Here is a 14,461-nt window from a genome sequence, read left to right as displayed (position 1 = left end):
CTACACATAAAAGAATATAATCAGAGAATAACAGATTGATAGATGAGGGAAGATAGATATGCATAGCATATATATGTGTAGCATCTATTTATGTGTATGCATTTGTATCTGCATGTTTTGTTTACTTCACAGAGACTGTGGTAATTGCCAAAACAACTGTACTCTGTAAGATATAAAATGTTTTACTATACACATTTCCCTGAAAGAGTAGGAAAAGAAGCTATGCACACAGTCTATTGGAGATTAATTTATAGCAAATGAATTACAAATAATACAGAGGAGAACATGTCATGCAACTGCACAGACATCTTGTCTGTTTCATAGATTACTCACTCATTCTGGGCACACAGCTCACATCTGTTGCGGTATGTTTTCCCATCTGTGCCACAAACTGCAGAAGCATCAGAGGTACAGGCAAAATCCCCATCTTTTCTTCCTTGCTTGAATTCTTCACAATTCAACTGCAAGAGACACAAGAATGTCAAAAAGTCAGAATACTCCTTAGACACATAAATAGATTAGTATGATAAACCCAGAACCTAACTCACTGCAGAAAAGATAATTGTAGAGATCCACCAGCTAATAAAATCATGGACAATGAACTGTAGTGTGAAGGCAGAGATAGGGTTAGATTTGAAAAGAAAAGATTTGAATATGGTTTCAGCCACCTGCTGTCTGAGTGAGATAGGCCAAGCCCTCATTAATGAAATTGAGCACACTGTGTAGCAGCCAAATTCTGCCTGTAGCCTCCACAGAGTGATAATGAGCCCCAGCAGATAATGGACATAGAAACCCTCTGAAATTATAAACTAGAGAAAATGTTCCATTATGATACATTAGGATAGTGATTAAGCCAGATTTCCAGCTTCCCAATTCTACTGCTACCACTGTGTGATCTCTGCAGGTAATTTAACCGGTCTGTACTGATGTGTTCTCATTTACAAAATGGGTATAATTTTACCAACTGTTGATGCCACAGCGATATTTAAGTTTTTAATGTAGGCATAGTAATTAGAACGATCTGAATGCAAAATGGTTTTTGATCTTGTTGTTATTTAAAATGCTTTGTCTACTCACAACCACGGAAAGAGGACTAAACATCCTTCAAGGATGATGACAGAAATCTCCAGGTCACTGTTGTAATAGCATGGCATATGCTTATGGACAAACCTGTATGGTGAGAAAGCTACCATGCCTGGCAGTACCCGAAGACAAGTCTTCCAACTTCTGATCTGCTTCCCACTCACTTTACCTCTTGGAACCTCACTTTCTTCATGTGAAAAATGGGAATGCACACCCAGCCCACATTCTACATTTATGGTAAGGATCAAAGAAATAATTATGAAACATGATTTGGAAAGAATTATTGCGAAATAAGCTAACACAAAATATGCAGTGAGATTTGAGTTTAACTTCCATCTAAAACCAAATCCTTTTAACTGTCAATATCACATTGAAAATCAAATTTTGCTGCCTTTAAAGTTTTCAATACTGTATATGGAACATACGATGTATGCCAGTGATGATTTACATAGTGCAGATGTAAAAAAGTAGAATGTATGCAATTATAGTGAATTTATCAGTTAGAGGGTCAGATTGGAGCATTCTAGAGGGAAAAAGATTAAAGTGGTAAGAAAAACTACAGCATGATCCCACTAGCTGTACCATGTTGTTTCACAATAGTTACAGAATGGAAATAAAGTCACATATATGTCATTTCATTCATTTATTTTCTCATTTATACTAGAAAATTTATTACATATTTATAAGACTTTGGGTAGTCTATTATTTTGTGAGATTGCATTGTAAGCCGAGTTAGAATACTGTTCTGAGGGGTTTATACAAACAGGAAAATCACAACATTATCAACAACAGTTTTATATCATGGTAAGTGCTACAAAAATAAGCCAAAGACAGTAGCACAGCTATCATACACTTCACTAAAATGTCATTGTTCCAGAAACATCTTTCTAAAAGGATTATTTTTGTGGTGGAATGACATAAGTGAGAAGGAGCCAACCCTTAGAGAGTTGGGGGAAGAGCAGGAAAGGGCAGAGATTTGTGGGAGCTGGTGATTGTGCTGTTCAAGCAGAGAAGAAAGTGGCTGTAACAGAAGGAAAAGACAGGTGAGCCATTGACTTTCTTTAAGATGTCATTTGTAGAAGACGTAGAAACATCCATAGGAAATTGTGGATCAAAGTGACTTGACATGGGACCATTGTGGCCATGGCCCTTCCTCAGAAAAAGCAAGGGCAGCATACTAGGTCACAGGTGTTGTCTGGGGATGACAGGGTGAATCAAAAGGCCAGCTGGGAGGTGAGAGAACAGGTGCAGGCATTTGTTACTCCACTTCCTCACCCTCTAGACTCCAAGGTTGGTGAATCACAACCTACAGAAAACACCTCTTCCTAATGCTGACAATTACTGAGCGTTCACAGATGGATCCTGACCGGGAAGAAAGGCAGCAAACTGGGCCAGGTTCCAGAACTTTCAGCTTTTGCTCTTATTCCTTGCCCTAGCAAACCATTCACCAGAAGCTTGATCAAACTGTATAATATTCATGTAAAAATAATCATGGCTATATTTTGATATGATATATGTTGAATTTGTAGATTTTTTAAAAATTAGTATCTTGAAAATATTGACTTTTCCAAATAATGAGAAGAATGGATTATTTCACCTTCAAAGTTTATAACAATGCATCATTTAATTATGGGAGCATGTACTGAGAATTACATTGTTTAAGTGATTTTTATCATTGTAAGAACATCAGAGATATAATCACAAAAACATATAGTATGGTCTACTACTCACCTTGATTAAACTATATAACACATACACAGGTGTGTGCGCGCAAACACACACACACACACACACACACACACACACACACACACACACACACCCCACTACTGATTCCAGGGCCATTATGAGCAGAACAACAAAAGATTAAATCAAACCAATAAGATGATGTAATCAAGAGACACAGGAATGTATGACTCTGGCTTATATCACATGCCACTCTTTTAAACTAAATTGTTTTTGTAAGTAGAAGTACCTCTAAAATAATTAGGAAAAGTAAAGCATATTAAGTATGCAAACTAGCAACATTTACCTAACACCTGTTGTGAAGTCCACACACTTGCACACAGTACAGTTTTACATGACGGACAGCGCAGTAGGTTTGTTTAAGCCAGTATCACTACAAACATGTGAATATAACATTGAGCTGTGATGCTGGGAGGCCTATGAGGTCCCTAGACAGCTCTTTATGATCTTGTGGATTCTCATAGTTCCTGAACATATGGTACATGACTGTTAAATCTTTCATTACTCTTTGCAATGCTTTGTAGTGTGAACCACACACTTATTATTATGCATTTTATGTTCTGGTTAATTAAATGAATTATTTTAATTCTTGAATTATTCATTGCTAGTGCATAGAACTACAGTTGCCTTTTACAACTGAGCTTGTACACTGAAACAATTCTGTACACATTTACTAGCTCTAATGGTTTTTCTTTTGGGTGAACTTAGTAATTTACATGCACATATATCATATTACAATTCTGCAATTGTAGATATGTTGTTTCCTTTACAAGAACTATTTATTTATTTATTCATTCATTTATTTATTTTTGATTTTTTTTTTATTGGCTGTTCAGTTCTTTATTAGACCATCAGGTGTTTTAGACAGACACAGTATCACAGCTTCACAGAGTTAAACAAATGCAATATAAACAAAAGTAACACACCTTCAAATAACATTCTACAACAGAGAAAGAACAAAAGAAAAAAAAATCCTGCATTGTTACAGGGTTTTACATAATGTTGAATGCTTTCTATATTCTTGGAGGCGGTCTGGCTGGCTGTCATGGATTCTCCCATGAAGTCTATGTATTTATTTAAATAAATATATCTAACAATGACTAGAAGCTCCAGTTCAATGTTGACTAAAAACAAAAAGAATAAACTGCTATTTTCTCTCGTTAATTTCAAGGACAAACTGTTTATTCTCTGATCACTAAACATGACGGCAGATGTTTTTGATAGCTGTTCTCCATCAGGGAACCTGTATATACACGCAGTTAATATGTAAGCTACTAGATTTTACAAGCCCCCTTTCAGCATCTTTTACATGGTTTTTCCCTCTACTCTTTTTTACTTTCTTTGTTTTTGTCTGGCATTCCTATTACACAGCTCTTGTTCCAGAAAACCTGCAAGTCTTTCCATTTTGTAAGCAGTTTTCTCCCTGTGTGTCCACTAATTTTATTTCTTTATAATTCAATAATAAATCTGCTTTTTTAATGAAATAAATTGTATGAATAATACATATAATATATGTTATATATAATATACTACATATTAAATATGATATATAACATATGATATAATATATACTATAATAAATCTGCTTTCATATTTTTTCAGGTAAGTCCAAGAATATTAACATTTATATTTTTAAAAATAATTTGTCTTTCTTCTTATTCTTTCCTTTAAAGTTACAACATGATTGCGTCAATATTTTGTGTGCATTTTTAAATGACTACTCCAAATATATTTTTTCTGTCAAATTGAACAATTGTATATACTCAGAGACATTTTATATTGATATTTCACCTATATATTAAACTTATATTCTTCATTTTCATCCTTCCTACTTTTAAAACTGTCCACAGTATAGAATATACTACAGAGACACAATTCTTAGTTCTCCTCTAAAGTTTACTTTTGTTCTACTTTTTTTTACTTTGATTATATTAAATTTCTGAAATCTTCCTTCACATGATTTGTGGTAGCTGATATATCTGCTAAGAAAATACAGGTAGCTGTTATTTGCAAGCCTGGCTTCCTTTTTTTTTTTTAAATCCCTAATGATTTTGGAGCTTAATGGTCAACCATTGAGTTGACATAGTGTATGGTTGAATATCTCTGCCTAAAACGACTGCTACCTTCTGCAGAGGGAGTTTTGAGCAAGGGGTCAGCTTCACATTGCGTTTTCACTTGAGTGCTTTGTCTTCTGAGATTTTGCATAAATTTAGGGTTCACTGGGGGGTGAAGTATCAGGACCTTCTCTAGACTTTGAAGCCTGAGGCACTTCTTCCCCCAAGCAGGACTGTAACCCCAGGAACATCCTCCTTGGTCCTGGTGGAGACCATCACATCCACCAAAACATGTCTGGGTGGTGCAGTTCCATGATATTCCCTTTTAAGAGTGCTTTGCAGCTGCCAATGCCAGGGCTATCCTGGCATAGAGCCTCAATAGTAACTGGTAAGGAAAAGAGATGGTTTATTGCTAAGCCAAAGAATCACTCTTCTCACTTTTCTAAGTGCAGCAGTCTCCAGAACAATGGCATAGACTGTAGATAATTTTTCAGAGCACTAAAGAGATGTTTGATTAATTTTTTCTAGCTTATATCTCATTTGGAAGAAATTTTCTGATTTCTACATAGCCTGAAGTCTCACCATATAGGATATTTTTAAGTATTGATTCCAAATTTGATAAGAATAATTAAAAACAAAAATATATGGCCCCTTTGCCTTATATACAAAATTGCAAAATCTATGAAGTATTACTATCCAAAAGTACATAAAAATTTATTCTGATTAACTGTGATATAGCTCAAAACAATAGTCTCACAACAAGAAATCTCTAAGATTATTATATTAAAATCTAAAATTATTTTAACAATTATGGAAAAGCATTTGATAATGACCAACACACATATTCAGCAGATTGTGAATCAATATAGCTTTCTGAAAGTTGATAAAATTCATACTAACCCCCGCCCCAGAAAAAAAATTTAGTTAGTAGCTAAAACTGTAGAGGTGTTCCCTTTAATATGAGGAAAGATGAAGTGGTTTAATATTTAGTATCATCCAGTTTTCAGGTGTTTAACCCAAAATCCTTGCCAGTAACGTAAGGAATGAAAGAGAAATGAAGAATTAACTAATACTGAAAGAAATAGTTAAACTATAATTTACCAGATTGCATTATCAATTGCTAAGAAAAAAAGTCATCGCAATCATCAAACTAAGAGAATTAACATAGCAGACAGAATTCCATCATTTTATATTTTAAGATTCCCACTTATATTTTAGTAAATTTCATTCTACAGGTGTAAACATTCAAGCAGTAGTAGTCTTTAAATATCTAATTCTCCCCATGTACCTGCCCTGAGGAGAATGCTCCCAGAGTCTGGCGGAAGACACTACAAATGGGTGGGAGTCTAATCTGAGGGCTATCAAATGAATCTAAGCACACTGAGCTCTTTAGTCTACTCACTTTATTCTTCTAAGTCAATTCCCTCTACACAGTGTCTTTTCTGTTCTCTCCCTTAGCTCCTCTCTGTTTCTTCTTCTGCTGTTCTCTCATTATTCTATCTTAGTTCTCTCATTGTTCTTAGTTCTTTCCATCTTCGTTCTCCCTCAAGTCTCTGAAGTTTCCAGTTTATATACACATACAATCAGCAATTCTCTGGCCAAGGCAAGGTCACAAGGCTTGAATTCTTTCAGGGTTATAAAGGCAGATAAGAGTTTACACCAGGCAGTGATTGTCAGGCTTTCTTTTACAACCTAAAAAGGGGAGTGACTAATGGGAGTTCTCTGGTAAGGTCAACTAAGGGCTAAAATCAATTAGGGATTCTAAAAAGGAATTTATGTGCTCAGACTATAATCTTAGAAGTGACTGGGTAAATAGGTTAGGAGTTTATGTCAGTATAAGTCATTAATAAAGTAAAACTGCCTTTTATTCTTTGGCGCCATATTTGTCCCAGCTTTCTTGGCTGCTCCACTTTCTGGTAGGGTGGGAGAAGTTTATTTGGTTGCTAGGCAAACTGCATCACAATATGTAGTATTTGGTTAGTAAAAGCACTTTTGCTCTGAGTTAATTGCTAAGGGGAGAATCTTTAGAACTAGGAATAACACCTGTGCTGAAATAAAAGCGGGAGGATTAATTTGCACAGGAAATGAACCTTGACACCTATCATCTGCCTGGCCTGGTCAGCAGTCTCCTTGGGTCAGTGGGAGATAGTTGCTTTTACTCAATAACTAGCAGATGTCCAAAACACCATCCAAGAATAGTAAGTGGTAAATCTCTTAAATTAAGGTCTTGTGTTAATAAACCAGATTGAAGGTAAGGAGTTAAGGATTTAATTGTTAGTGATTATTTTCTCTTATCTGTGGGTGAGATGAGCTAATGCTTATCTATCTGCTGTCTGTCCTTGGATGTAGGAGAAATATCTCAGATGAAATACTTTTGTCTGGAGAATGGCCCTGGCAAGATATTTGCTAATGAAGAATAAACACAGCTGGGGAATGTTACCTAAAATACTCCAGAAGCATAGGGGAAGTTGTGCCCAGTAAATGATCAAACACATTGTTAGAAGTTCTTGGGAAAAGAATCAAATGAGAAAGCTACAACAGCACACAAGAAATTCACTGTATGACACAGCTAATATAGTCAAAATCCAGTATCAACAATACTCCTTGAGTTTTGGCTTCCCTCTATAAGAGTATTTGACTCTTCCTGGTAATAGCTTTTGCCATAGTCAGCTGAATTCCTATTTCATGTTTTCTGCAGCTTGTAGCATTTAAATAGATTTGTTAAGACTGGTGTGTGTGTGTGTGTGTGTGTGTGTGTGTGTGTGTGTGTGTGTGTGTGTCTTATGCTTATTTTGTTCTCATTTACTTGTGTTTTATATTTTTGAACAACAAGGGTTGACCAAAGTCCTAAACAAGGAGACATAGGAATAGAAGAAAGGAAATTACAGAGTGGTCTTATGTCAAAAGAGTAACTCAGATTTCAAAATAATAAGGAGTCCTCCTCACTTTTATGACTTAAAATGTAGTCCCTTTAATTATAGACAAAGGATTTGTAGGTATTGGCTAGCTGAGTGGCTAGCCTGGTATTGTTTTAAGAGTGAAACTGACTGAGCCTCGAAGAAGAATTCAGTCAACTATGTTTACTACGGAGGCAGAAGTTCTCAGACATTCCTGGGCTACTGTGCCAAGGAAGATGGTAGCTGGGTTAGACCATGGATGATACAAGTAATTAGGGTGTGTCTACCTTGACTGATCATTTTAATTATAGGCCACAGCCAAAGGAGGAGGAAGAGAAGGAAGAAATTAAAGAAAAAGCAACATAGGGGACCTGGAAGTGATGTGCTTGTCAGGCTAACTGGTAATAGCCTATGTTTGGTCATCCAAAAATTGTGAGATTTTGTAAGACAGACATTTCCATCAATGTGGAAATGTTTATTTTATTTGTTAATATTTTTAAATTTATTTTTTTTTATTTTTTCTCTAAAAAATATATTGTTCCAGTGAAATGATTGTGTGATGCCTCTTAACTGTTTAGTATTTTTTTTCCCTTTTTGATTTTACAACGTGGTTTTCTTTTAAGCATTGGACACTAACTCAAGCAAATATTAACTTGAATCTCAACCTGCAAAATAGACACAAATGAGTCCAGTTGAATTAGGAGAACACTCCAGGTGTTATACACAAGAAATAGAAAGGAATAAAACAGGAAAAGAAAATTCAAAGAGACTGCATCAAATGCCTGCTGATACATATTAAACACTATAGCTAGCTTTTAAATTTTAGTTGATAAAATAATGACACCCAGAGATACACAGATTGTCCATATTACACAGACAATACAAGTTCTGAGACGTGTAATTATCTCTGTAGTCCAAGAAAGATTCTTACAGGAACTAGACAGGCAGGAGGTAAGAGAAATAGTCCCAGAAAGCTCACACCATCTGCCTTGCTCCACCTCTCAGCATCTGCCAGTGTTTTCTGAGTTGGGTTATGGGTTGGGCCTATGGACAAGCTGTACCAGATACTTAGCCCACCCTTAGACTAAGCCACATTCCCTCCCTTCTAAGTAGTTGGCTTCACAACAGGTAATTAGGAAACAAACAGATAACTCTAAATGGAGTCCAGCATCTTCTCAAAAGCAAACTGATTGGTTGACTCCAGTCAGGCTCACCTTTGCTGGGACAGTCGCCCTGGTGGCTCTTGATAAATCTCCCGCCCTGCTAGTCTTGGACTTTTCTTCTTCTTCTCTGAGAAAGAGAAAGGAACAGCATAATTTGAAGTTAAAATTGCTTGCCAACCTACAGGAATAAAAGTTTCCATGGTCCAGTTGCTTTGACTATTTCCTGAGCCCCACCTGACTGCCAAAAGTGAAAATAGACTGTGCAGCTGTCCCCTCTGTGCTCAAAAGAAGTCTCAAACATGGACAAGGAGAGGCAAGAAACTTGTTGTTTAACTACATACCTGACTTTGAATATGTCATGCAGCAAGATGAATATATTGCTACTCTAAACACCGTCTGTGTCATTATTTGCAACATTTGAAAGACTATGTACATTGAATTCAACAGCCCATTATCAATGGTAACATAACTCTAGCAATCCATAGTCCCCTTCTTCCCTGGTGAGCCAACTATTTTATTACACAGGTGAAAAAATAACAATTTAACAAGTGACTCTAGTAATGAACTATTTTATTCTTGTTAAAATGATCAGGAATATTACTCTATGTATAGATTTGATTTCACATATATGACAAAAGGGAATCTTTGTTGTGAACAAAATGCTTGCTGGTTCACATGCAGCTTTCAAAAGAGTGAGAAAGTGTTACACATGCATGGCCTCCCCTCATCCTAAGTCCTGTCCTGTGTGTTTCTTCATCCTTCAGTCCCTTCAGTAGAAGTAATACATAATTTTAGTGCTTTGTTATATCAATATTATTGAATATGTCACATTAAATCCTTGACATAGACCATCGTGACTTTTGAAAAACCAATTATAGGATAATAGTCTTAAACGGATAAGTTTAGCATTGCCTCAATACCAGTGTTGAAGTCTTGACAGTATTCAAAAACGGAAGATCTCGAGATCCCTGTTAAAAAACTGATTAGGGGCCTGCAGATGTATGCCAGTGGTATAGTCCTTGCCTAGCATTCACGAAGCCTTAAGATCAATCCCTGACACTAGGAAAAATATCCAAAAAGAATCCTAAAATGAATTGTGATACTCTGCTTTGAGGATTTAGAATCAATAACTCAAACCTTCTACTGTCTTTTGTTTATCATTGATGAGAAAGAAATCAAGTTAAGGGACACTGGATAGATGCTGAGACATTGAGCAACATCCTGGTAAATTTCCAGTATTCTTTCTGAGCACGGCAGTGAAAGCTACCGTCAGATCTTTAGTCCACCACACCCCCATGCAGTCCCAGCAGATTCTCCTTGGCACCTCAACCGGTCGAAATGCATTCTGCATAAATCTCTCTGCTGGCTGGCCGCCACCAGACAAGTCTGCTTTCTTCCTAGAGAATCTTCTCAGCCTCTAAGCTACAGCAGAATCAAGTCTCAACAGGCCCAGGAATCTGACTGTCTTAAGTTCTTTTTATCTGAGAAGCAGGAAGCTCGAAGTGGAACTACATCCTGAGAAGACTACAGAGTGCTGGTTAAGATATTCCCATGGGGCTCCCTGAAAGGCCTTTGAAATCCCATTGAGTGATCATTAAAGTCTTTCTGCATGGGTGACAATTATCCGGTTTTATCTGATGGGAGGTGTCAGAAAGGTCTGCTCAGCGTGTGTGTTTACTCTTCTAGCTTGAAAAGAAAATTGAGTTGAAGAAAAATTACAAACAGACCACTGTCATACCCCCATCATTTCAGAGCCTAGCTGGTGATTTGAACAAGTGAAAGGCAAAAGATTTTACTCACAGTATCCGTTTGCACAAGACACATAGCTCATTGTTATTGTCATTGGGGTTTGGCATATGTTCGTTGTCTTCAGAACACAACTGCTTATTAATTTCCATCAATGCTCGAAGTTTTCTACATACACCCTGGAAAAATATAGTTATATCATTTAAAAACTTCATAAGATAACATTGTTTAATAGCACTATGCCCATGTAAAAAAAGCCATGCAGTCAGTTCAAACAACACAAAAGTAATGATTCTGGCTTGTCCATTAAAAGCAGCAAACTCACCTAATAAACACTTATCTAATATAATTGATTAAACAGAAAAATGTATGGAGACAAAGGATCCTCCTTGATCTTCTATGGTTACACTAGTGATCTCACAGAATCGTTGACATGTTATAAATACTCAATTAGTAAAATGTGTTCCTTTATTACTACTGTTATGGTGACATTGACTATTACAATAATAATGAGCTAAGCTGATATATTAAATACTAGTGCACAGTGAAACAACAGTAAAAAGCTACTAGAATGTGAGAGAATTGCTAAAAAGCTGAGACTCAGTGTATAAGCACTGGACACTACCAAGGGGTCCTGTCATATACTCTGAAGTGTATACTGCATTTCTCATAGCAGTATTAGCAGTTATTAAATGTTTACAAAATGTTCCTTCATATTTAGAAGACAAGCTTCTATAATGATTCATTCTCTGAACAAATTCCATATCCTTTGGCACACTATTGGCCTTGTGTTAGAGGCTGACTCACTTCAGAGCTAATGGGGCTGAAGACTCAGGACTCTTCTCCCAAAGGCTTAGGATAGGCTAAGGTACTTGGAATCCCATTTTAACCTTTGGCACACTTCTAGTACTATTATTACCTGTGCAACATCCTCAAAGACATGTTGTGATCTTCTTGATTTGGACTTCCTTTTGGTAAATGCCAATGGTCCCTATTTACCACATTTAAAAGGGTGTGTGGAGACCATTTTGAATTTTAAAGCCAACACTAAAGAACAGTGGAAAAGTCTCTTAAATAAAGAGAATCTGTTTTCATTCCTGTGCTCAGTATGTTTGATTGACAACCTGCTCTCTGTGTCACTTTGCCTTTCCTAAGACTGAAGTACATTTGAAAATCAACAGTGCATTTGTGCTGTGGAAGTGAGCAGTGATTCAAAATGCTATCTTCATTACTAAGAGGGAATGTTTACTAGACCCTTAGATCAAACTTGCCAAATCTAAGGTTAATGCTTTCTTTAGATTTCCTGAAAAAACAAACCCTGCTCCTAGATGCTTCCATCAGAAGAAAAGTAATAAAACTTTAGTTATACCTATCAAACATACCTCTTTCACAGAACTGATCATAGGAATCTGTGGACTCTACAAAAGCTTTACAATAATTCAGTCCATCAACAATCATTCATTATGAGATTACTGTTAAATTCAATATGATAATACATTAGTAAAGTAGAGGAAGGATGCTGGTCTGAGTAGCTCATAGAGACTAATGGGCACCACTGTATCTAATCCAACTTCTTAAATGTTTGGAAGTTACAACTACCTACAGAATGATTAGTAAGGAGTTAAAAGGGGTATCAGCTACCAGTCCATCACGGGGACGACTTGCTAAGGGTCACCTGCTAAATCGTCTTGGACTGTTATCACTGCTCAGTAATCTCTCAGAGAGACAAAGTAGCAATTTATGGTAACAGACTGGGAAGTGACCATCTTGAGATCTGGTATCTGGTTCTTTGATGTTTTATGCCAATTTAGAAGCTTACTTCCTAGATTGTAAATGGCTCTATAGAGCGTTCAAAACCTTATAACAGAAAGGCTATATAGCCTAGTATCTTTGCAATAAAAACAACTCTTATGAGGTAGATGTTGGGCAACATGTTTACAAAAAAAAGAGTCATGATAATACTAGAATGAAACTCTAAATAATTTTAATAGTTAAATCATAAAAAAAACCAGCATCAACCCAGAGCAGTTTTGACTGGACAGTCAAACTTCATAATGTCACAATTAGATGTAATTCCTTATGAGATCCAGCTTTAAATACAGCAATCAACAACAACAAAACCGGGAGCCAGAGGTTTAGGGAGTTAGTTAAGAAACTTGCTCACAGCGTTCAGTGTGCTCAGAGATGGATCACTGGTGGTTTTCTGAGGTTTCAATACCCCAGTACAGTTTCCTGGGATGCAGTGAAATACCATAGAAATGGACAGCACTAGACATGTTTCTCTCTGGGGAAAACTGAGTGTCCCTAAGATTATCAAAGAACAGTAGATTGACCCTGGAGCATCTAGACTGAGCCTTCATCCCTCAGAGCCATGGGAGATGATTCTGCAGAGTAACTCCAAGCCATCAGCTTGCTTTTGTTTCACTAAAGTTGCTCTCCATTTCCACATCTCAGAAAAACACTGCATCCTCCACCTCAGGTCACGTGCTCATGTTGTTGTCTTCTGTCTGTCCACATACCTTGTAATCAAATCCTCCAGGAGCTGGCGTTGCTCCCATTTTCGCATTACAACGCTAACCAATTTGTTTTGGCTTTATAATGACCCTTCTCTGATGACAGATCGCAGCCTCTATGTAAGCTCCTTTCTGGTGGTGACAGTGCTAGTCCATGGTGTTCTAGCACATGTTTAAAATATTCAACAGGATTCTATATTACTAAGACCTCAAGTTAATGAATTTTCAGGAGAGTAGCAAACATCCCAGCATCGTGAATAGTTTTCTTTTGGGGGACAGTATCCAAAGAGTATTCTTGGAAACTTTCCCAGAGTGATGACTGTTTTCTTGTGTGCATCTTGCCTTTTATGTCAATATACCTGTGGTTTTCAAGAAAATTTTCAGTACAGTAGAATTTAATGATATGAAAGAAATTCAATGCAAGAATTTTCAACAATTGCCTGGGATCTGAGATTTCAACATGTGTCCAGTTCTCTAAAACCAAGACTCTGCCATGTTTTATTGAACTCTCATTTATTAGCCAAACTTGTGTGAAATAATAGAGGCTCTATATAGTGAAATACTGTAGGATATTTATGTGACAATGTTTCCTTTCTTAAAAACAGTTACAGTAAGATACAAATATTTTAATTAGGTCTTTAAAGAAGTTTGGTCTAAAGAAAAGCTGCTTCATTTCTTTATTAGTATTCATGGCCTTGGAGAGATGTAGCAAATTTTTCTACACCAGCAATGTTGTTTTAAATGATACACCAATGGCATACATAGCAGCCTGTGGATAAAAATAAAATATGTACATGACAAAGACATAGCCTTTTCAATTATCTTTCAAACAGAAATAAAATGTATTTCTATACAAGATGATTCTTTTATTTTTCAATAACAGGCCTGCCATAGTCAGTTGAATACCTTCCTGTATCTAGGGTTCTGCCCTCACAGGTGCTTCTACCTGGGCTGTTGTAAGCTGCCAAGAGCTCCCTCGGTTTTCAATCCTTGTTCCCATGTTTTCCCACCACAGAAAACTCAATATGTTTATCCCATTTAGAAATGGAGACATCCATCTAGTTCCTGGAATATTCTATATCTGACTCTTTTTTTCTTCCTAGCATTATTATTGGATGTGTCAAATATTTTTGTAATTTGCCTATTAGTTCCTTTGTTTACTGTCACAAAAACTGAAGTTTCAGAAGGCATGAATGTTACATCTTTTGTTTACTTTAGAATATCCTGGCATTTCAAACAAGATCAGAAATATAATAGAC

General features: G+C 36.4%; 1 protein-coding gene across 1 annotated transcript in view; it reads right to left on the bottom strand.

Moving 5' to 3' along the window:
* Spink5 (serine peptidase inhibitor Kazal type 5) overlaps positions 1–13,247 on the bottom strand; it is a 56,713-nt gene extending 43,466 nt beyond the window's left edge. Inside the window, exons 1-4 of the mRNA XM_052742757.1 lie at positions 13,209–13,247; positions 10,744–10,868; positions 8,995–9,070; positions 334–515 (exon numbers count right to left, since the gene is read on the bottom strand). Coding sequence (XP_052598717.1) covers positions 334–515; positions 8,995–9,070; positions 10,744–10,868; positions 13,209–13,247 — 422 coding nt within the window. The remainder of the gene's footprint in view (positions 1–333; positions 516–8,994; positions 9,071–10,743; positions 10,869–13,208) is intronic.
* Positions 13,248–14,461: the final 1,214 nt, after the last annotated feature.

Source organism: Peromyscus californicus, unplaced genomic scaffold, assembly GCF_007827085.1.
Source record: "Peromyscus californicus insignis strain IS unplaced genomic scaffold, ASM782708v3 Scaffold_17__1_contigs__length_78620276, whole genome shotgun sequence".
NCBI lineage: Eukaryota > Metazoa > Chordata > Mammalia > Rodentia > Cricetidae > Peromyscus > Peromyscus californicus.
This window is presented reverse-complemented; position numbering and strand designations above follow the sequence as displayed.